We start from the raw sequence: 23,260 nt of genomic DNA, 5'->3' as shown, positions 1-23,260 counted from the left end.
AACACTTTTTTCGTAACTACATGATTCCATATGTGTTATTTCATAGTTTTGATGTCTTCACTATTATTCTACAATGAAGAAAAGAGTAAAAATAAAGAAAAACCCTTGGATGAGTAGGTGTGTCCAAACTTTTGACCAGTACTGTATATATATATATATATTATGTGGTAAAATGTTTTTTTGGTGTATACCAACTACGCATACAGAGGTATACTAGTATGAGATGGCTTTGCAAAGGAAACAAAGCAACACGTGCTTTAACATAACTAACCTCACAACGATATCAACAAAGGTAAGACAATACATATCGAGCTATCCCTGGACACCCACCCCCTATCTCATGTCTGTTTACATTTTTACATCCCATCTCTTATGGTGAGTATGAAATGGTACAACCCTATCACATAACACCATCATCATCTTAAACATTATGGATTATTTTTCTAAGAAGAAAAGGGGCCACCAGGAGACAGACAGCGAAAGTCAAAAAAATAAATGGCCTTCTTTCCTGAGACACCAGCCATTTTAATAGAGCTGATTTATTGTGCCGTGCTTTTTGGAGGGCGATCATATGCATGTGGTCAGTAGTACGCAGTCTGTGACCCAGCCTCCCTCTCACGTTACAGCCTATTTATAACGTTCCCTCTGCCGGCTCCCCTCTTACTGCAGTTCTTTGGAACCACCTTCCCCTCCACTCCACAGGTCTCCAGTCTCCTCTCTCTCCTGTCATCTGAGAATCTCTCCGGCAGCTTATCTAGGGTTCACTGTTTATCCTGCGCAGCCTGGCAACTGTCCGCATGCCCAGGATTATTACCGGAGCCCCCTTTCAACACACACACGGACATACACACAACTTTTTTATCGAACTCTTATCAAGGAGACGAATTTGGGGTGAGCTAAGGAAAGAGCACAAGTTGTGGATTTTGGATATTCTGTGTTTTGTTTGACCCTTTTTTTATATATATATATTTTTTTTTACTTAGTTGGCTTACTTTTTTGTTACCTTTCATTTTTTTGTCCCCCTCCTTATCTTTCTGGAGGGCTGTGTGTTTGCATGCGATGGATCACACACTCTTTGGCTGCCTCCGCAGCCCCCATGCCACTGTGCAGGCCCTGCACCCTGCCTTCACCCAGTCTCCTCTGACTCTCCACGGACGCACGGACCACGTCTCCTACCCTGACCTGGCCTCTTCCACCGCCACCTCCTCTCCTTCGGCCTGCATCATCTCCGGCTATCCCGGTGACGAGGGCCTGTTCGGCGGGCATCACCACCATCACCGTGGGCATCACCCGGCACAGCAACAGCAGCATCACCCGCCTCAGCACCAGGCTGGCTGGCACATTCCACAGATGCCCTCTCCTGGCAATGCGAGCTCCCGCCACAACCTCTGCCACCCCCACCCCCACTCTCACTCGGCCCAGGACAGTGCCCTCGCACCCCCAGACCTAGGCACCCTTGGCAGGAACAGTCTCTGTGTCAGCACCCCCAACCTGGGCAGCAGCACCCCCACGGGGACCAATTGTGTGCCTGCAGACTTTGGGAGACAGACACTGTCACCTGCTGAGGCAGAGAAGAGAAATGGCAAGAGGAAAAGTGACAGCTCAGGTAAGACCAGAGGAAAGATCAACTTTTGGGTTGACATTTATTTTTATTTGTCTTTTTTCTTCCTTATTTTGTGAGCCGCATGTAAAAAATGGGTTGAGTATAATGTTGCACAACTTAAATGGGAAACTATAGCTACATATCTTTATCTTATTCATAAGTTGTCATACATTTGAAATACTAAACATGATATGATACACTTGCAGAGCATTTATTCAAGATGGGTATAACTTAGCTGTACCTTAATGGTGTGGTTTCAAGAACGCCATAATCACTCAGACTTCTAAGGCTTTCCGTGGAGATGGATTGAGGGAAGTTTATGTTTCACTGACAGAAAATGCGCTATTATATTGTCTGAAGAGAGGTTTGTAGATGTTGGCTGACATGAACAGGGGCAATTACAGTATGTTGACTAAAGGGGAGAGCAAAGGCCAGACGATAACTCTGTGTTGGGCATTAGACTTCTGGCATGTTTTGGGCTAAATCCCATCGGTTTCATTTCGACACATTTTTAGGGGGCAGAAAATGAGGCTCACTGTAAAATATTAATGTCATGGATTGTAAAAGACTACACCAGTGCTTCGAATGACAATAAACACCCGAGAAGATTTAGGCTTTTCTTACTGTGGAGTGCGCTTAGTTCCAGGATTATTGTTGATGCAGTCATTTTTATAAATTGCACTGACTAAAAGAGACTGGGAAGTTGAATCAATAAATATATTCAATTGAACAATTTGAGTTACAGTGGCATTATGTATACCATTTGATATACAGTTTAATAGATTTGTTGCAATGTTAATAGTCTTTAAATAAAAAAAAATGTATTTAAAAAAACATAACTTTCAAACGTCCAGAAAAAACATACTCTCTATTTCCTACCAGTTTGTTCAATGGTCCTAAAAAATGTATGAACTATACAACCAACCTTACACATTTTTACTGCTAACGTTTTCGTACTTCGCTACTAAACATTTATAATGAAGATCACTTTGTCAGTCACTATTGAGCAGTTATTAATATACAACGTTAAAATAAGCTTTTCCAGCATTACAACAACACATGTGAAATTATGGTCTAATTGCATTGATAAGGTTTGGAATAATGAGTTACTTACCTCAAGTAGATACTGTACAGGCGTGACTTTCATAATCATTGAGATTTTCTACGTTTGTGAAAAGGACCGTGGACTTTATACACAGCAAGTGTAGAACTATCGACAAAATATAAACAATACAAATATGGTAATTTATTACATTAAGTTAACTGGAACATACATTTCTACATTATTACATAGCCTACGTAGCAGTGCCTTTATAACTCTGAATATACCAATATCTCTTTAATATATCAACTTTTTACTATTCAAACTTTCCAATCAATATTAGGCACTTAATTGTAACACTGTAAGTGTTAAAGTGTTTTTTTAAAGGGAAGATTTTGTTGTCAACGTATTAGTAGGGACGGATCTGTTTCCCATGGAAAGTGTGTCTGCCGTTATACCGGGTCACTGGAATGTCATCCTGCAGCACTGGGCCTGGACGGACCTCTGTCTGTTTCAACACCCTCAGTGTGGGTCACCTGGCTGTGGTTCTGTACACATCACTTGAACTTCGAAGGCAGTCACTACTATTTATAATACTGCTCTTGTTTTGACCATACTAACCTCTCATATATTCACACATTTAGAACTCCATCCTCTATTTCCTGTTCTCCTTGGTCAAATAATTTGGAAACTAACACTTGGCCCCCAAGCTCCATTTCAATTCCCTAGTTCCAATGGTTATTGCAGCCTCATTACGTGGGCCTTACATTCTCTTCACGCTAACACCAATCATGCTGATTATTGAGCGTAGTTAGCTTATCCAATCAGCCGTCCAAATAGCACCGTGTTGCCAATTCGATGAGATAGCTCTGATTGGGTTTCACCATCTGGATTGAAACCTGAGTAAAATCAGCCTGTGAAACTTTACATTAGATACGAAAACAATAATAAAACACTTGAAACCAGATTTCCATGCAAAACATTCTCCTGGTCAAGAAATACAAATCATTTAGTGTGATTTTTTCCCTAAAGGTGGACTGCAGGGTATACACTGTCACGTGATGAGTGGTCTGGTTGGTATTTGGGTTTCTGGTTTCCGTGAAACCTGCTAATTTTAAGGGTCCCACCTGGAGGGAATATGGCCGTGCCGTTTGGTGTAACCTGGGCTGGCCTCTTGGGGTATACTTGAGCTCTGAGGGAGCTAGGGGTTAACCTGGCAGATTTGAAAGTTTGGGAACACTTTAGCCCGCAGGTATAGTGCTTTATACATTATGTTATGCACATCGACATAATGTCTTACAATAAGGCTTATAATGTTCCATATCACTATGACTCAAAGTTTTTACTGACTCAAAAATGGCTGTTTTTTGTTGTCAGGATCATTATATAATTATACGACATTGGTAGAGGGTCATCATACATGCTCATGTCAAGTCTCCTACTGTGTATTATAGGTGAATTATAATGCAGTATACATGTAGGCTTTAAGTAAAGTGTAACCAAAACATATTTGGAAAGTGCTAATAGATTTTAAACATGAAGTAATAGTAATTGCTTGAGTCCTGTTTTGTTATTGTGGAGTGTATTTTTGAGTGCTGCTGTAGCAAGTGATGCTCAGGGACTAACTCGGGCATGGCTTTGCCATTTTCGTTATTGATGCTGAGGTTATTTTTTGGTAGATCTAGCATTACAATATTCTATGTCACGGTGAAATTGTGTTTTTCCTAGATAAGAATCCTCAACAAAATCTACAAAATGATTGGCCAATGAACTGAAAATGTCACACCGAAAGGAGTGAAAAGTATAACCATTTCATTTTGAAGTCTCTCTGTCAGAAACGTCGGCATGGACACCAACATTATTTTTGAAAGGGTTCCCTGATCTGGCTTCAGACCATTTGGGAGCCCTAAAACTACCCAGTGTCTGGGCTCTGTGTTGTCCTCCCATTATTCCCTTTTGTGTGGAGAGATGAAAGTTCCAGCAAGGACCTAATTGTCTAATTGTGTCGTTAAACCTTGGGACTCTTTTTAAATCGGCTTTGCGCTGGTCTCCAGCAGCTGGCCATGTTATTCTTTATTCTTACACGATGGCTGTGTTTACCAGAGAGTAAATACATCTAAGAGGTATGTTTGAATGAGGCCTGCTCTCTGGTACAACGACAATTGGTCAACCCTGGTGAAATTACAGACATGTTGAGACATTTTCTATTCACCATACAATGATGCACAGAATTTCAGCTACTTTACCACACTGTAAGGAAAGTCTTATACTTTATGTTGGAATAACTAGATTATATATTTGCAGTGTATTCCTGTCATGGATGCCAGTTGCGCACTATGATATATCACCACGTGCTTGGAATTTTCCTTTCCTTTTTCCCACAATATCAATGATGAATGGCTTTTTGCAAACAAAAGTTGTATAATTTTCCATTCTTCTATATTTTCTACGACACGAAAAGAAGAGTAAGAAGAGTAAGAGAAAGAAAGCTTTTTTTCTGTGAGAAAATATTTTGAAAGAGACACTCTTTCAGTAAGAACTTCTCTGAGTGTCTCCAGTGACGTGGCGAAGTGGGGTGCCTGGTCTGGTCCGGGCCTGTAAACTCCCAGCCTATTTACAGTTTGGATTTGGGACCGCCTGTTGGGATTAACGCGACTGCAGAACAGAACCGCAGATGAATTAGCATGCAATCGCTGTTGCCTTGAAGTGCAATGTGCAACTGAAGCGTATCCAAAAGGCCTAACCACAAAGTCTGGTCACAATAGGAAAGTTTGGGAACCAAATTAACAAAACATGTTCCTTCTGAGAAACAGTGAAAAATAAAAATTTAACAATATCTTCTCCTGAGGTTGAAACAAAATGGCAATGACAAGTAGATTTTTAATCCACATTGGTTGTACAAATAAATCCTAAGTCTCAATAAAACAATTTCCTCCCATCACTCCAGTTAATCAACAGGTGGTAGACTTGCATATCTTTGCAAAAAAGGGACCTGCATTGCTTCATGTTCATCTGGGGAATCGTAACAGTTTGTCCTTATGTGTATGAGATCATAATCATAGGTCAAAACCAGACTGACATACGTCAGTCTAGCCATTCTCAGTAAGTTAAAAAGTTTGACAACATTGTTAAAAATTAAACAACACCAAATCTAAATGAGAGATTGGAAAAATATGCTTATAAAATTGAGGTAAATAAACTGAGGAAATATAGTTTCACAAATCCTGCAGAGCTGTTTCGTTCCATATTAAAATTACAAGGGTAGCAGCCGATTCCATTAACAGTAAGACAAACGAACTCCACATTGTAAAGAGTAGGAGCCAGCCCACTGTGTGTGTGAGAGCACAGCTGCCAGAAACAGGCACATGTGTAGACGCTTCTGGGTCCTCCCAGCCACTTACAGTGTGCATAAACAATGCTGCAACAATAAAAGGTGATTGGCAGCTCCCATTGTTTCCCATACCTGACTCCTTCCCTCCTCTGCCTGCATTCGTGTCTCTGGCTCACACCTGCCATATAGTACCCTTTTTATCATTATTTTCTTTGAGTATAAATCTCCCTGACTGGAAAGAAAAATGAGTGCCGTGTTTGATTTCAGAGTCCCAAGACGGGAATTACAAGTCAGATGTGAGCAGCAAACCCAGGAAGGAGCGGACGGCGTTCACCAAAGAGCAAATCCGTGAGCTGGAGGCCGAGTTCGCCCATCACAACTATCTGACGAGACTGAGGCGCTACGAGATAGCAGTCAACCTCGATCTCACAGAGAGACAAGTATGTAATGTCACCACTCTAACCTCATTCTCCCACTTATCCTTTTGGGTTCAAACATATTGACCCCATAACGCATTAATGCCGGGTGGTGGGAAAAGTCTGCCTCAGTCAGACCATACAGAGGTTTTCGGAGATACAATGTTTTCCTAACTTTAGAACTTCTGGTTTGCGTGCTGTTGTGCTACAGCTGTGACTGTGAAGAGGGACTATCATATTCCAGATATTTGGGTCTATTCTTTCAGTCAGCCTACAGTCAAGTAATGGAGACAGGCACAAAAGCAGGAGGTGCTGTCTAGCAAGTCACTTCCTGTTTCCCCCAGCTAGGACAAATTAGTCTCAGAGCGCAGGCAGAAGGGCCGCTGTAAACACAGTCACGTGAAATAATTAATGGAAGACAAATTGCGGGGAAGGAAACATCGTACAGTGTTCTGTAACACCTATTTGGGGTGTCAGAGAGAAGCGATATGTCACATGTGGCATACATCTGGCTGTAGGTAGTTTGTTATATACAGTAGGGATTAAATGGATAGAACAGACTGATTCCTGACAGTATATGTTTCTTACGAAACATCGGAGACTCAAAACCTTCAACCTTTAAGTTTTCGATTTTCGACAAAGTGCTTCAATGTAACACTTCTAAAAGTCATTTCAAATGCCCAAATATACAAATAAACTAAGATAAAAAATATTATGCCTACCATCTAAACATTAATGTAACATTAAATAATGGCCACACTTTACATTACATCACCCTTACCACAGTGAATACCATTGGGTTATTCAATGAAGTATTTATGTAATTACCCCATAACAGCCTAGTAATTATGTACAGTTTTGGAGCACTTATATTGCGCTTAGAACATCCAATATTTTTCTTATGTCAATTTCAAATTCATAACCAACTCTTAGAGAACATGAACCGACCTGCTATACCAGAGAGTCAACAAGACCCCTAAAGCATAACATGACTCGGACAGGCCTGTGTCTTACCTTCAGTAACATGGAAACTCGTATCTTGTAACAAAACAAAACCACCCATACAAACCGGTCATAATAATAACATTATAAGTAATTGAGTCATTAGCCCACTGATGATAGCATTAGGTGAAATGACATGGACTGTACAGCACTGTACAGCCTTGCCTTACTGCACTATCAATAACAGGAGTGAAAAGTGCAAGCTTGCAGATGTATTTTAAGGATGATCCACTTACAGTAATGACAGTAGGAAATCTGGGTGGCCGGGGTTGGAACTCTACCCGTCAACCTGATAGGGATTTTATAACTATGAAACTCAATTTTGGTCGATGAACTAAAAATACCTTGATAGGTGATATATCACAAACATGTACAGTGCCAGTCAAAAGTTTGGAAACACCTACTCATTCAAGGGTTGTTCTTTATGTTTACTATTTTCTACATTGTAAACTAATAGTGAAAATATCAAAACTATGAAATAACACATGTGCAATCATGTAGTAACCAAAAAGGTGTTAAACAAATCTAAACATATTTTAGGCTTTAGATTCGTCAAAGTAGCCACCCTTTGCCTTGATGACAGCTTTGCACATTCTTGGCATTCTCTCAACCAGCTTCACCTGGAATTATTTTCAAACAGTCTTGAAGGAGTTCCCATATATACTGAGCATTTGTTGGCTACTTTTCCTTCACTCTGCAGTCCAACTCATCAGTATTATTCTACAAATTTGAAAATAGTAAAAATAAAGAAAAACCCTTGAATGAGTAGGTGTGTCCAAACTTTTGATATACTTGATTTGATATAATATACTGGTACTGTCTATTAGGTAACATAGCAACAAAATAGCAACAAAATAGAAACAAAATGCATGCATCCCCATTGAGCTATAGGCTGTATTCAGGTGGCAAAGGCTTTGAAGGCGTGCTTCTGCAGGTGTGCCACAGCTCACACGTGCCCTTCTGACGTGCAATCATATGGGCCGAAAAAATATCCATCACCACCACTGATGTGATCGTCAGCATGGCATGTATTGATGAAGGTTTAAGACAAACATTGGGTGTAAAATCAAGTGACTTCCTGCCCATGTGACCCAGCTAGGCCCCACAGCATGACACCCCTCAAAATAAACCATCCAAACTAGAGGTCGACCGATTATGATTTTTCAACGCCGATACCGATACCGATTATTGGAGGGCCAAAAAGGCTGATGCCGATTAATACATTTTTAATTTATTTGTAATGATGACAATTACAACAATACTGAATGAACACTTATTTTAACTTAATATAATACATCAATAGAATCAATTTAGCCTCAAGTAAATAATGAAACATGTTCAATTTGGTTTAAATAATGCAAAAACAAAGTGTTGGAGAAGAAAGTAAAAGTGCAATATGTGCTATGGAAGAAAGCTAACGTTTCAGTTCCTTGCTCAGAACATGAGAACATATGAACATATGAGTCTTCAATATTCCCAGGTAAGAAGTTTTAGGTTGTAGTTATTATAGGAATTATAGGACTATTTCCCTCTATACCATGTTTATGTGCCTGCTTCTGGCTACCACCTCTCAGTCAGATACTTAGATACTTGTAAGCTTGTATGCTCAGTCAGATTATATGCAACGCAGGACACACTAGATAATATCTAGTAATATCATCAACCATATGTAGTTAACTAGTGATTATGATTGATTGTTTGTTATAAGATAAGCTTAATGCTAGCTAGCAACTTACCTTGGCTTACTGCATTCTTCGTAACAGGCAGTCTCCTTGTGGAGTGCAACGAGAGAGAGCCAGGTTGTTTTTGCGTTGGACTAGTTATCTGTAAGGTTTGCAAGATTGGATCCCCCGAGCTGACAAGGTGAAAATCTATGGTTCTGCCCCTGAACGAGGCAGTTAACCCACCGTTCCTAGGCCGTCATTGAAAACAATAATGTGTTCTTAACTGACGTGCCTAGTTAAATAAAGGTATAAAATAAAAAAAATAAAAATTGGCAAATCGGCGCCCAAAAATACCGATTTCCGATTGTTATGAAACCTTGAAATTGGCCGATTAATCGGTCAACATCTAATCCAAACGCAAGGAGAGAAAGAGAGCCTCATCCAGAACCCAGTCAGTGTTGACTTTCACGTCTACTCGGATCCGATCCTCTACGTAAACCCTTTTAAGCAACAGCCTAATCATAATTTTGGGAGACGTAAATACTGGAGGCGTTGTCGAGTCAGGGAAAAGAGGACGCAGCGTCTTGATGCCAAGGAATGTGACAATACATCAGCACATAATCCCTGCTGGAGTATAGAAATAGCTGCCAAACCTTTACAGCAGCGCCTGTATCAAGTGTCAGGCTTACCATTTGATCAATATCCAGGTCTTTTAATAGTCTTTTAATAGGACTCTACTCAGTATTCGTAACAGTCTCCAGCTATGCAAAATGTACCCCACCCCCACTCCCACCCCACCGCCATTTTGCTGTTCTTTTTAGAATAACTCAGCTTGTCTTTTGTGGTTGTTCCACAGGTAAAGGTGTGGTTCCAGAACAGGAGGATGAAGTGGAAACGAGTAAAAGGAGGTCAACAGGGGGCTGTAGCGAGGGAAAAGGAACTGGTGAACGTGAAAAAGGGGACATTGCTGCCGTCCGAATTCTCCAGCATAGCGGCTCTTCATCACTCCACAGACTCCCTGGCCAATGAGGACAGTCCCGAAAGCGACCAGAGTTCTGAGCATGCTCACTTATGATGCACAGCAGCAGGCCACTCCTACGCAAAGTGGGTTCAGCCTCACATCTCAGGAACGTCCTTAAAAGGACATGTTATCTGGTCGTCATTAGCAAAGTTTAACGATGCTAAATAAATGTGTACAAATGTACAAAGAAATGACGTGTGTTACTTGATCTAAGAAGATACATGTTAGGACGTTGGTTAAACCAAACTAAGATCACCAATACGTTTCAAGAACTGCAAACCCAACGCAGGAATATGAGATATTGCAAAAGGTCAATGCACATTAAGCATACGTTACGAACGTGCCTGCAATCAACACTGCTCTTGGAAGCAGAACATATTCTTTGAATATTAGGACAGATTCCGAATTGGCCGAATTGTTATGAACATTCCATGTTGTGTGTCTTACATTGAAAAAGGGGCAAGTTCATGCTTTTGATTTGCACTGTTGAACACTTGCCTCAATTGGTTTCTACTGTTTGTCATAAAAATTGCAATGTAATCAAATTATTATCAAGTGTGCAGGAGAATCAAATTTGCTCAGCTAATATACAGTATACTCTGAACTTAATTATCTGTCATTTTCTTACCTTCGCTCTAGCAATAATTTCTAATACACACTATACCACTCACACAGTAATAAACATTTCTGATGTTTCTTAGTGATCATTTTCTTCTGCCTGACTGGTATTTGTAAACAAAACTGACTGAATATTGCACGAACAGAGGTTCTACTGAAATGCTTCTCAGATTGAATTCACGTTGGGTTGAATAACTTTATGATGCCTCCCATCCACAGGAATCCAGGGTAATGTATGACTATGCTGTGAACTGAGATGACATGAATTAAACATTAGCCAACGTGTAGAGAACTGTTGATGGGGTGCATGCCTAATTCACCTTTTCCTCAAGGCAGAGTCGGGACTTAGGACGTTTGCCAAAGCCCCACAGGAGAACCTGCGAAAGGATCATATTCTATTACAAAATCACAGAATAATTTCAAGACTTGATCTCCTTTTCACCACAATGTGAGTGTGCATTCTAATTTGGAGCTAGAACAATATTTTGGAGACTGTGAACCTTTTAGTGCAAGATAGCAATAAAGTGCAGTTTTACCAAAAGCTAACTGTGGTAAACATGATGAAACAGTGTGTATAAATTATAATCATACTGTACCTATTAAAGGCACAGTGCAGTCAAAATTATGTTTTACTTTGTTTTGTATCATATTGTACAACAGCTGATGAAACTAACACTGTAAAAGTGTGAAGAAATTTGATCAGTGTTATTTCCTGATAGTAGCTGGTTGAAAATACAATCTACCCAGACTTTCTAATCAGCAGGTTTACATGGGCAGGATTTTAGGTTTGCCTGGTGACATCACCAGGCAGTACGTTGGTTAATAGACCAATAGCAAAGAGCATCCCAAACCTTTCCCAATAACAGCTATTTTTCAGTTTTCCCCTCCACACTCAGACCAGACAGTTCTCAGACAGACCAGACCACTCCCAGACAGTTCTAGCAAAATACTACTTTTTTAAACTAAAAAGCTACTTAATTGTTACCCAGGAATTATTAGATATTTTGTTTTAAAAAACGGCTGCATTGGACGCTTAAATTAAATGCGCAATCAAACATGCAAGAATGGTTTTCCAATTAGGATTTCTAAAACTGATAACTGCTCCCAGTTGGTACACCAAATGTCACCCATCTCTCCATTATCTTCTTTATGCGCAGTTCATTATTTAATGCTCTTTGCCTTCTTTTCATGTCAGGTGATGCAACATTCTCCTTTTCGAAAATGCCTCTCCTCTCCATCAAGAAAAATGTTTACATATTTTAACATCAATTAATAGGCTAATTACATTTCATGTGAACTGATAGGGCTTCGCTATTAGATACCTAACAATTATCCATGACCTGCAAATCAATGGAACGTAAGAGTAAAGACAGACCACAGACAGAATGGTCTGACAATGTCATAGCTGGTTCGTTCATAATATATTTGAAAGACCACCAGACTTATTTGTTGTTATCTTTTAATTTATGGAATTGATACGATGGTAAGATGTAATGGCAGCTGAAGGCATTGTCAGTCCTGAGACAAAACAACCAACCCCGCACCTGACCTATGATCCACTTACTGTATCCCGCCTCTGGAGAGTGAAATAAAACGACACAGTTATCTCGAAGTTCAAATGACGTTTGATGACTGTGCGAGTATCACCCGGTAGTTCAAATTCCCCAGAGGATCGGTTTAGCATCACCTTGGGTAGGGGGATTGACGGATTGAAGGTGCATACAATGGCGCAATTCATGGATATCGTCTCATTGACCAAGGGAATTCGGTCCATGTTTTACATTGTCACACCGAACGAATCATCATTTGAAAATGTGGAGGATGTCCCGCCATATGTCCAACAGGTGAGTGAGTTCGTTGAAAACGCTGGGGCGCTTTGATGTGTTTTATGTTTTTTTGTTGTTGTTGATAATCGATATTGTGCCGCTCATGCTAAGAGTGACACACTTGACATGTCTAAACATAGCGAAATAAAGTCTGCACACTTAGTTTGAATGATATCATATATGCTACGGTGTATTCATACATCTTCACAGAGATGGTCACAAACAACTCACAAACCCTGTAGGAACTGTCAGGGAAGTGGTGCTATAGGGTGACAAAGTCGCTACACTGGTTTCTGCAGTAGCCTAGTTGAGCCTGTAATCTCTTCATTTCACACAGCTATTGCATAACATTGTATAAACGATACAAACACTTTAGAGGTTTATTTGCTGTTATTGTTTATGTCATATATGGACTTGAGTTTTGGCTGTATGGTTCATATTTTCACATGATATGATATTAGTACATTTATTTTCAAATTCTCTAACAAATCCTTAGTTTTAGACAAACAATATGTATTTGCTCATGAGTGTGAGGAGGTTTGCCCTTTTCAGTCCAAGGGGGGAATGTCTGTTAAATATTGTTGAATTTTAGGACCACTTTTGACTCAAGAGCACCCAGTGCAAAATAACAGAACACACCAATACTTTTTAATGGGACATCTGGATGATAAAGGTTTAATGAAATCCTAAAATCAGCACGGTTGTTATTTGGGGGATAAAAGCTCACATTTTAACAGGCTTCTATAAAGCCATATGAATAGAGAAAAAAACAATTACCCAAACAGCAGGACTCCTCAGTGTCTTAATCCTGCTCCAAACAAACTGTAATGAAACAACCTAATTTACTACAGTATTGTTACAGAGTTTAATGTGATGTTTGCATGGGTGTGTCGCTCTTGTTTCGGTGCTGGTTGTTGTTTGTGAGGTAGTCATCACTCCGTGCACTAGTCTGTTTTGGTTGACTGCATGTACAGGTGTAGGATCTTAATTTGATCACCATGTTGCAGGAGAACTTTCATGCAATGCAGGAAATGTAAAACTGGCAGTGTATATGAGACTTAAAAAGGCTTCTGAAGTTTGTAAATTTCCACTTTGAAATTTCATTCTTGATTTTCCCTTATGAAAAATGTATCAAACCCTACAAAAATGGGCATTAATTATAATCCACATTCCCTGTTTCTGCAGGATTATTTTCCCGCTGTAACAAACTAGCTCACCTGTAACCGTCTTGCTTCCATCCCGTTCCTTGTCCCAATCTGGGCTCAAACTCAGGACCCTCTGATCACATTGACAAATGTCACCCACAAAGCATCATTACTTGTCCCTCTACAAAAGCCGCTGGTCTGTTGAACCCCAGTATAGCGTGATTATCATCATAGCATAAATAAAAACACTGCATCAACATTGCTTGTCCGATTGAATTCCTGCCATAGTTTAATTGGTTATGCAACAAGATACACTCTACCTGTTACTTTAGGACAAAGTGGACATACTCTCATAAGAGAGTGTACAGGGTTTGTGTCTTCCCCCTCACAAACTCGTGGCTAACTTCACTCATCTACAACCGGACAAAAATGGCCCCATTTGGGATAATACCAACATCTGTTTCACAAATGTCATTTGCCTTGCAAGATCGAAGACCAAAAACAGAGATTTATATACAACTCCCTTGACAATTTTCACAAGCCCAAAGTATGTTACAGCCTTCATAGGACTTGTTTTCATTTGTCCTGTTGTTTGGAGGAAAATGCCACACAGAGTAAACACAGTGATTGTGAAGGTCAAACACACACGTGAAGAAGGATTTTTTAAAAGTCCAAAACAACCCATTCCCTCGGCATCCGCTTTTTCACAGTGCATGAGAACCTGAATTCCTTCCCAACTAAAGTGGAAAGCTGTCAAGAACACAGCCCTGACGAGGTAAAACAATACTGTAGACATGAGAAAAAGAGGGTGTGTTCAAGCCAGAATCCAAAATGATAATCTCTCTCTCAGTCAGTGGGTTTGGAGAGAGAGTGCTTGCGCTCTGAGCCCATTTGTTAGATCTAGTCCGTCAGTCCTCAGCCAGATGTTGGAGTGTAGCGTGTGATCGTCGGTCCCCCGTGGTCCTCCAGCTCGCCCCAACACACACACACACACACACACACACGCATCCTATTCCACCCCCAGGTCTACACCTCGCGATCCACATTCCACACACACTCCCTGGGTGCAGTCATGTGACCAGATGAAGGTTTAAGTGACCAGGTCAGGTCAATCACAGGAGTGACATGGTCAGTACCTCTCATTCTGTTCTTACATACTCCACGCCTACGTAATACCTAATGCAGCAGATAATGTATGTAGCATACTTCTATAATGGAATAGAATAGAATAACGTTATTCAAAAGGGCCCTAATCGGATGACAAAATATTAACTTGTGTTTATACAGCTTTTTTTGCTAGTTTTTTTTGCTTTGTTTGTTTTCTCTTTTGTTACATGAACATACTATATACATATTAAAGACATGGTCCACTTGTTTACATGACTTATATATGGATGGATAATTATTCAGACACATCAGGTATACATGTTTTCAGTCTGAACTGTCATGTGATGTAACGGGACCTATTGAAATGAAAGGTTCCTCCAAATATTATTTGTATGGGTTGTTCGAGTGTTTTCTTCTCCACTGGAAGCTGAAATAAATCCTCAGAGAGAGATGATATGTGACTACCCCTGTGTAGCTTCACCATAGAGCCATCAGGGAAACATCATGCATCACAAGACATGAAAGCCCTTTTTACCACATGTCCTCTTGTTCATTTTCCAAGTCAAACATGTGAGGTTACTGTAAGCGTTCAAGGAAACACAAGACATAAAAGAGGTGCAGTTTTCATTGTGCTTGGACTGTTGATTTCGTATTTGTTCTGCTTTGCTTGTGACTACAGGCCACCCCGTTCTTTATGGGCTTGATGGTTGTCGAGCTGGTGGTGAGCCTGCTGAAGGATGGAACCCCATTGGCCTGCGTCAGTGATGTCGTCACCTCAGTGTCAGCTGGTATCATTTCCAGAATGCCCACGTGAGTAAACTCTAACTTTCTGTTATGTTTAGAGAATTCCTATAGGGAAGCTTAAGCCTTGTGCTAAACTAAAAATAATGATCAATGGAGACTCTCCATAGAAGTCGCTTTTTAGTCCAGGATTTGGCTTAATTTGTGTCCAGGAAACTGGCTCATTGAGTTCTATAGACAAGTAATAACAACAGAGCATCTCTTATGATAATGTATGGCTGTATATGTACCATTCTTTTTTGTATACTGTAAGATCCTCTAACTTTGCACCTGAAATGTATTGTGGAGAATCTGTGTGCCAATCTAAACACATTTGTCCTTTTTTTCCCCAGGCTATTTGCAAGAGGTTTTGAAATAACGACTTACATCTACGTGTGGGACAACTTGCATCTCCTGGAGCTACCCTGGGACTCTGCCTGGACATGGTGGCTGGCTTTCCTAGTGGTGGACTTCAGCTACTACTGGGTCCATCGCTTTGCTCACGGTATGGCCATCAGTCTGGGTTAGCTCCTGACCTGGGTCAAATCCATACAGTATGTCAAATACTTGAGGTGCACTTGATTTAGCTTGCCAGGTACAATGGAACAAATGAGAAGCAAGGGTCGACACTTTACTCGAAGAGGGTTATACGTAAGACATTCACCACAGTCATAACAGTCCTAGATTTGTCATGACTGGTTTCATAAAGGTGTTATGAATGCCTTATGTACACCCCCTTCAATTACAGTGTTACCGAAACAAGCTGGTCAAGCTAAATGAAAGACACATATTTAAAAGTATTGGGAAGTAGTTGTACTTGTATTTTTGGGTAAATATTGTATGGTATGCAAGGTTTGATCAAATATTAAATCTCGTCTCATAATGAAATAGCAAATAGTCTTGCATGTATTTCAATTCTACATGTCCATGAGGATTGAATTATTCGTAACAAAATGTTTTGTCTTTACTGATTTCTCTATCGATGCAGCGTGATTCTATAATGCGCACATCTTTTTTTATTTTTGAGAGGAAGCAATTATTTGTGAGTTACGTCCAGATGTTTTTGAACTGACCAGATGTGAAAGGCTGTGATCTCTTGAGACATGGTGTCTTACCTGGCACTTCATAGGGAGAAAGCTGTAAGTAGTGATGGCTCAATAGCAGCACGGTTCTGGAGCTGCACCAAAGAAGCCCTCTAATTCTGCAGTTTGTACTGGACAATGATAATCTTAGCACCCAGAACAAAATCTCACATGTCCCACTGGACACAGATGTCAAATCAACATCTATTCCACAATGGTTTAATGTCATTTCAGTGAAATGACATGGAAACAACGTTGATTCAACCAGTGTTGAATGACAATGCAGTAATAAAAATGTTTTTCTCAACTTGCTTGGCAGCAGCAACATTGTGTTTGTGTGCTAAATTGTAGCTCTATTTATGTCAGAGGCACATCAAAGCCTGCTCCAGATCTTTCTCTATTTCAAATATGTATGGCTTAAAGTCCAGACTGTCCTTTTGTTGACATTTGAGTCATGGGTAAATATAAACTGTGTTTTGAAGGTGGGTAATACACCTACCAACTGTATTGTATGATAGAAAATGACCCCTGCCAGTGCCAACCTGCCTGATTGAGTGGTCTGCCTGTCTATAAAACATGTAAACAAACCTCCCACGGAGGTTTATTATCCTCAATGGAAGGTCGTTAACCTTAGCTAAGCAGGTTTTTATTGTGGCATATGAAGGTAGATGACACTCTTCTCAGGCTAAGTGGATTGTAGCGATAGGTTACATAAATATCAGCCGCAATTCTGCCTATTTTACCTTATTTGTATAGTCACCATGGCGATTGATCTCAATAGCATTTCACTAGTCCTGAATTAGAATTTGTACAGTATATTGTAATGAAGTGCTTGTGTATGTCATTCTCTCATTCTCTCCATTGTTTAAAACAATTATTCATACAATATTATATAGCTCTGGTTTATGTGGTCAGATTTTATTTTTGAAGTGTGGTATGATATTTATGTCTCAAAACTTTCCACTTACTTTCATTTCCTCCACTCCAGCTTTGACTTGCTTGTATGGAACTTAGTGGGGTCACAGCTCATTCTCTGGTGCCTGGCACTGCACTCAGTCAGGATAGAAGGACAGGAGCTTTTCCCCTTCACTACCAGAGGGAGCTACCTCTCTCACCGCAGGACAGGCCAGACCCAGTCTTCATTCACTCTTCATTCTGGCCTGGTGAGGTCATCTTGGTTAACCAGTTGTTGACCTCCTGGCCTACTCCAGGGTAGAGTTTGACCAATGCAAAGTTCTCATTTCCGTATTGGTTGTTGTCTGTGTAAGTGAATGTCTACAGTATATAAGGCAGTAGACATGTATCTGTGTTTAGTTGTAATAGTCACTAAGAGACACGGATACTTTAGCTCTTGTAATTCCACAAGTATGAAAGCTAACAATGTGTATCTAAATTTAATTTCATGTCTTTCCTCTATTTTACAATGTTCTGGTATGACACATCAAACAGTTTAAATTGTAAATGTCTGCATCAATTGAGCATGTGAAAATGTATCTGCAATTCTATTCTGTCAAAACATATGACCTATAAATCTCAATACTGTGTTAAAAGTGAAATTACAATAGAAAGCTGTGAAGAGGGCAGAGTGAAATCCTCCATTGGGAAATGTGAATCCTAATTAGTAGAACTGTAAAATACCAATGTGGATTTGAACAGTTTTATGGCCATTTCATAGTTTCCCCTCATGTCACTTGAAAGGACAGTCTCATTATAATTGAATGGAAAGAGCTTTGAAAGTAAAAAGCCGGCCACTCTTCGCTGATGCCGTCTTTATTGAGAAGACATTACTTGCCCTTGCTCTGGGCAGCCAGTTAGCTCTTGGGGATAGGGACCAGATAACAAAATGGCCATAGTCTCCAGGCATTTAAGGTTAGAGGCCCTCTTAAAACTGTCTGTAGGCATTCTTTATGACAGAGTTAATACAGAGTAAAGTGAATGGCAAAATAAAGCACAATTAACATGTAATATATGTTATTCAATCCCCTAGTCAAATCTCGGTTAAGGTTCAATGAGAGGCACTGTCACAGGGGAACTACCAGTTGGGGTGTCGCGAAAACAGTAGGTTTTTAGCTGCTAAAACGCATACAGTAGTTTTTGCCGGCGTGAGCAGAGAGCAAGCCACTTTCTCAAGTGTTCTCGGGCATTGAATAATCCACAAATATAACCTTAGATCCATTCATAGTACTCTCAGTCCCAGTCTCACCACTATTTCCTCACAGTGCTCTGCCTTTCTGTTAGGTAGTTCTGCATTTCTTACCCGGTGTCATTTTCCAGTCACCACCTCTGTTTTCTCAGTAAGTCTATGCTGGCATGTATCTCTGCCAGTAGTCCTGCCAGTGCAATCTGTTATTACTCTAACTTTGTTCTAACAGCAAGGCCTCTCTCCTCATCAGCAGAATGGCAGACCATTGAAAATGTATTATTTAAGGATGCTTGCATCCTTTGTATGCTGACTCACTTCTAGAAATATCTTCTAAGGTATGCTGCATAGGGAAGCATGTACTGTACCAGGTTTTGTTTTTCATCTCTCCCAACGTGATGACATTTGCTTATTATTGATTGTCTTTCACAGTCTTCTTTCCACCCGAGAAATTATATAGTCCAGAGGCAGTTATGTTCAGAAGGCAATATGCTTTTTGGTGGTACAGAGTTGAAATGGGAAGTTTTTTTGGAGGATGCGGCTGACTTGTTGACAGTCCTGTTGATTCTGTTTATTCTCCTCTAACCTACAGATATAGGATCTTAATTTGATCACTCTTTTGTTACTGACAATTTGTGCGATTGAGATTTGTGCGATTTACCTAAATTCACTGAAAACCCACACTAACACATGGTTATTTTAACAGTATTGCACTTTTCATGTAGCCTAATTTTGACCAACTAATAGCCTAACGCTGATCAAGCAACACTATGGACTAAACATTCAAATCCTGTTGCTGTGGGATTATAGGTGAAATTAAAATCCTACATCTTTATAAATCACACTAATAGCTAGTATCATCCCAGAACACATCTGTATCCAGCCAGCTTTCCTAAACCACAGATCAGAACCACAGGTCTCCCTCACATTGGTTCTACGTGAGATCATGGATATAGAGGAGTTTCACCACACCAGCTTTCGTCTGTGTACATCACCAGCTCATTCATATCATAATATGTCCCCATCGGAAGATCTGTTTGCTCTGTTCTCATCCATTAGTGGCTACAGTAGTATTAACACATACTCATGTTACTGTACAGGGACACTTGGTACAGTACTCCAAGTATGCTGTAAAAAAAAAAAAAAAAAAAAGGACCCAAAAGCAGTTTAATTCCTATTTACCTGTCACTTAGTCGACATTATATGGGGGTAATATTACTGTAAATATTTTAAAAAACTTCCTCCACATCAGTTCTTTCTCATCAAAAAAAAGCCACGACTCATAGTCTACACTGTACTGATGACCTCCTTCACCTGAGATAATTTTTTCCAGTGTGTTGCACCTGGGTGCCTGCGTTTCACTCTCTATAGCATCCTGTGGTGTGTGTGTGTGCATGCGTGTGTGTGCGAGTGTGTGTCTGGCCGGGCCGTCCTCTCTCTACAGTACCATAGCCTAGCCCTACGGACAGCAGCAGTTGTCAAGACAACCAGATCTGGTCGTCGCTGCGCTGTACCGGGGCTGGGGTTGCTGGGGCTGGGGTTGCTGGGGCCTCCCTGAGGAGGCTCTGCTGATCTGAATGTTATTGTTTTAAAATGAGCTCCTTTTGGCCGTGCGGCGGGGCGGGGGTTAATCTCCTGGTGGCCAGGGCTTCATAACTATTCTCTGTGACTGGAAGTTCCTGGCCCGGCGCAGGTTGGAGGGTTGGAGAGCGTACAAAAGAACCAAACCCGGTCGGTCAGGATGTGGGCCGTGCTACAAGAGACCTGGGCTGCTAGCACCTCTGGGACCCAGGGATAATATCAACAATGGCTAGCAGGCCACGAAGCTCAGCTCAGCTCAGCTCAGCTCACTGTCTGAGAGTGCATGTGTGTGTGGGGGGTATTTGTCTGTACAGTATGTGTGCTTAGAGGGGCTAGACTGGGCTAAGTAAGGAAATTCAGTCTTCCTGATGAGCTAAGTGACTGAGCTGTGCTAAGCGCTCTGTGGCCCAGGAGTCTACTGCCCTCATGTTTGGTCATTTGCGACTGTCCTCTGTCATTTTGTTTTTGTAGGACAGACTAGTTTCCCTAATGATGTTGGCAGGAAAGGTGAATCATGGTTTAGTGGGATACCTATCAAAACAGAGCTTGGACACGTTGGTGATCAGGTGTAAATAATGTACCGTATGTATACAATAAACATTTTCATTAATATGTCGTTTCTTTAGCAAGATTAGTTTGGATTTAGATGAATAGACTTATGTTGCAGTGGCACTAAGACATGAATTACAAGTTATGAATTGTATGTGCTTGACATAGTCACTCACAAGTCACTGTTGATTGGGAGAAACTTAAGTAAGAATTCCTCAGAATTTAGAATTCTCTTTAAGTGGGCCTGACTTTGTGTCTGTGTGTGTGTGTGTGTGTGTGTGTGTGTGTGTGTGTGTGTGTGTGTGTGTGTGTGTGTGTGTGTGTGTGTGTGTGTGTGTGTGTGTGTGTGTGTGTGTGTGTGTGTGTGTGTGTGTGTTTGTGTGTTTGCGTGCGTGCGTGTGCGTGTGCGTGAGACTGGGGATTGAGGACAGCATGAAGTATTGCAGTGACAGGGGGGAGCCAGTCGGCTGTCCCAGGGTAGGGGTTATTGTGTTATAGTTGGCACTTCATGTAAGGACCTCCAATCCAAACACTGAAGGCCCTTTACAGGCCATTACGAACACGATTGACAGGGCACCCAACCACTCGGTGGACTGCCGATCAAAGACAAAACATTATGCCAAGGTCTGGTCACGGAGGGTGGCAATTCAAGCAGTCGATTATTATTGCTTTAAAATAGTCTGTATTCTATTGATAGGCTATAACAGATGTCCCACTATAGCTGTAGGTGACCTTATTATCTTGCTGTAGGTTGATAAGCTAAAGGGGGAAAAAAAAAAATATATATGTTTTATTGTCACCTTCTGGATAGGTGCAGTGAAATGTGTTGTTTTACAGGGTCAGCCATAGTAGTACAGCGCCCCTGGAGAAAAGTAGAGTTCAGTGCCTTGCTCAAGGGCACATCGATAGATTTTTCCCCTTGTCGGCTCAGTTATTCGAACCAGCGACCTTTGGTTTACTGGTCCAGTGCTATTATTAATACATTACTTAGTAATCACCTGTTGTTGCATCTTTCTGGAATTACACAATGTTTAAATGGGACCTTGGATTGCAGTACTCGTGTTTATGACATATCTTACATAAGCACAGTCCCTGGAACTGTAGTTACAGGTTAAATATGATCTTGTTTGATCGAAGTCCAACTCGCTATCACCTAGAGCTGGGCAATATGGACTAAAATCCATATAGCGATAAATTGCCTGAACAATAAATAGAATGATACATATATAACAATGTGCACTGCATTTGTTTTTTGTATTGTCCTTTAAACTACTAGTTTGATGGTTCAATTGTACCATTAACAATCACCAATAGCAAATTTATTTCATTTCACATTTCTCTAGCCTAGGCTACTTATCATTATGAACGACATCAGCAAAATCATTTGTGGTTTATCGTCCCAACTCTACTCTCACCTCAGTCCACACACCTGTGGGACCTGAAGCCATATGATGCACATTGCAACACGTTAGTGGCACGTGTTCATTTGAGTAGAGTGTAAATGTCTGATCTTAACCCACTACCATTCAAACCAAACCTACAGAGATTCTTCCCTGAAAAATACAGACCTGACCATGTTATTATTATTTCCATTGACTGTCTCTGTTCCGTTTTGCATATTAGCGCGTCATTATCTACTTATCACTGATATTCAAAAAAGGTGCAAAGCCCTACTTGAGGATGTGCAGTCCTCAGCGTTTCTGCTCTTGGTGGGAAAGGTTCTCTGTGGCATTCGTTCTCATCATTAAAGGAGTTCCCTCCTGAATAGGACCTGCCAAACTATGCGATGTCCTGCTGAGTCGCAGGATGAGGACATGGCTTGCAACGAAGCCTAGCAGTTCATACTTCCTACTAGTGACACCCAGCATTAATCTTAGCCCGCTCCGGCCCCCCAAACCAAAAAAAAGGGGGCTAGCAAAATTCGAACAATGGCTGGATTATAACTTCTTCTGTGTGTGTAACAGTTGATCTAGTTCCTCCATGGGCTCTGACAGGAAGAAGTGTAAAAGCACACGTAAACGACTGGAGTTATTACACATGTCGATTACTCTTTTTCTCTCCTTCTCATTCCTCTTTACCCTCCTGTTAGGTTTATAGTGGGACTACAGATTGAATTCTGTTCTGGAGAGTCGGGAAATGAAGTTTGAAATCCAGTCCAGTAATGTCATTGAACTTTTCAACCAAATTGTACTCTCGCTGTTTTAACCATCTGTCCTCCCACACTGGTTGATAGCTTGTTGACGTTACAGAGGTGTCGAGTACTGGCAGGCAGTTTTTCTCTAAGAGGTGAGAGGGCTCTCCCTGTCTCCTAGGCTTTGGGAGTTCCTCATAGACAAGGCTTGCTGATTTTGAT

General features: G+C 40.7%; 2 protein-coding genes across 3 annotated transcripts in view; both read left to right on the top strand.

Moving 5' to 3' along the window:
• Positions 1-648: 648 nt before the first annotated feature.
• Positions 649-10,775, top strand: LOC112230877 (homeobox protein MOX-2). Its single transcript, XM_024397224.2, has 3 exons — positions 649-1,606; positions 6,244-6,416; positions 9,915-10,775. Exons 1-3 carry the CDS (start codon positions 1,060-1,062, stop codon positions 10,131-10,133), a joined length of 939 nt encoding a protein of 312 aa, XP_024252992.1. The 5' UTR covers positions 649-1,059; the 3' UTR covers positions 10,134-10,775.
• Positions 10,776-12,297: 1,522 nt separating this feature from the next.
• The window catches only part of LOC112230866 (alkylglycerol monooxygenase), a 35,706-nt gene continuing 24,743 nt past the window's right edge, over positions 12,298-23,260 (top strand). For both annotated transcript variants that reach the window (XM_024397212.2, XM_024397203.2), the window contains exons 1-3: positions 12,298-12,541; positions 15,455-15,585; positions 15,909-16,060. In XM_024397212.2, coding sequence (XP_024252980.1) covers positions 12,326-12,541; positions 15,455-15,585; positions 15,909-16,060 — 499 coding nt within the window. In that variant the 5' untranslated portion in view covers positions 12,298-12,325. The remainder of the gene's footprint in view (positions 12,542-15,454; positions 15,586-15,908; positions 16,061-23,260) is intronic.

This window comes from Oncorhynchus tshawytscha, linkage group LG03 (genome assembly GCF_018296145.1).
Source record: "Oncorhynchus tshawytscha isolate Ot180627B linkage group LG03, Otsh_v2.0, whole genome shotgun sequence".
Classification (NCBI taxonomy): Eukaryota; Metazoa; Chordata; class Actinopteri; order Salmoniformes; family Salmonidae; genus Oncorhynchus; species Oncorhynchus tshawytscha.
Note: the sequence above shows the minus strand (reverse complement) of the source record. Positions and strands in the feature narration are given on the sequence as shown.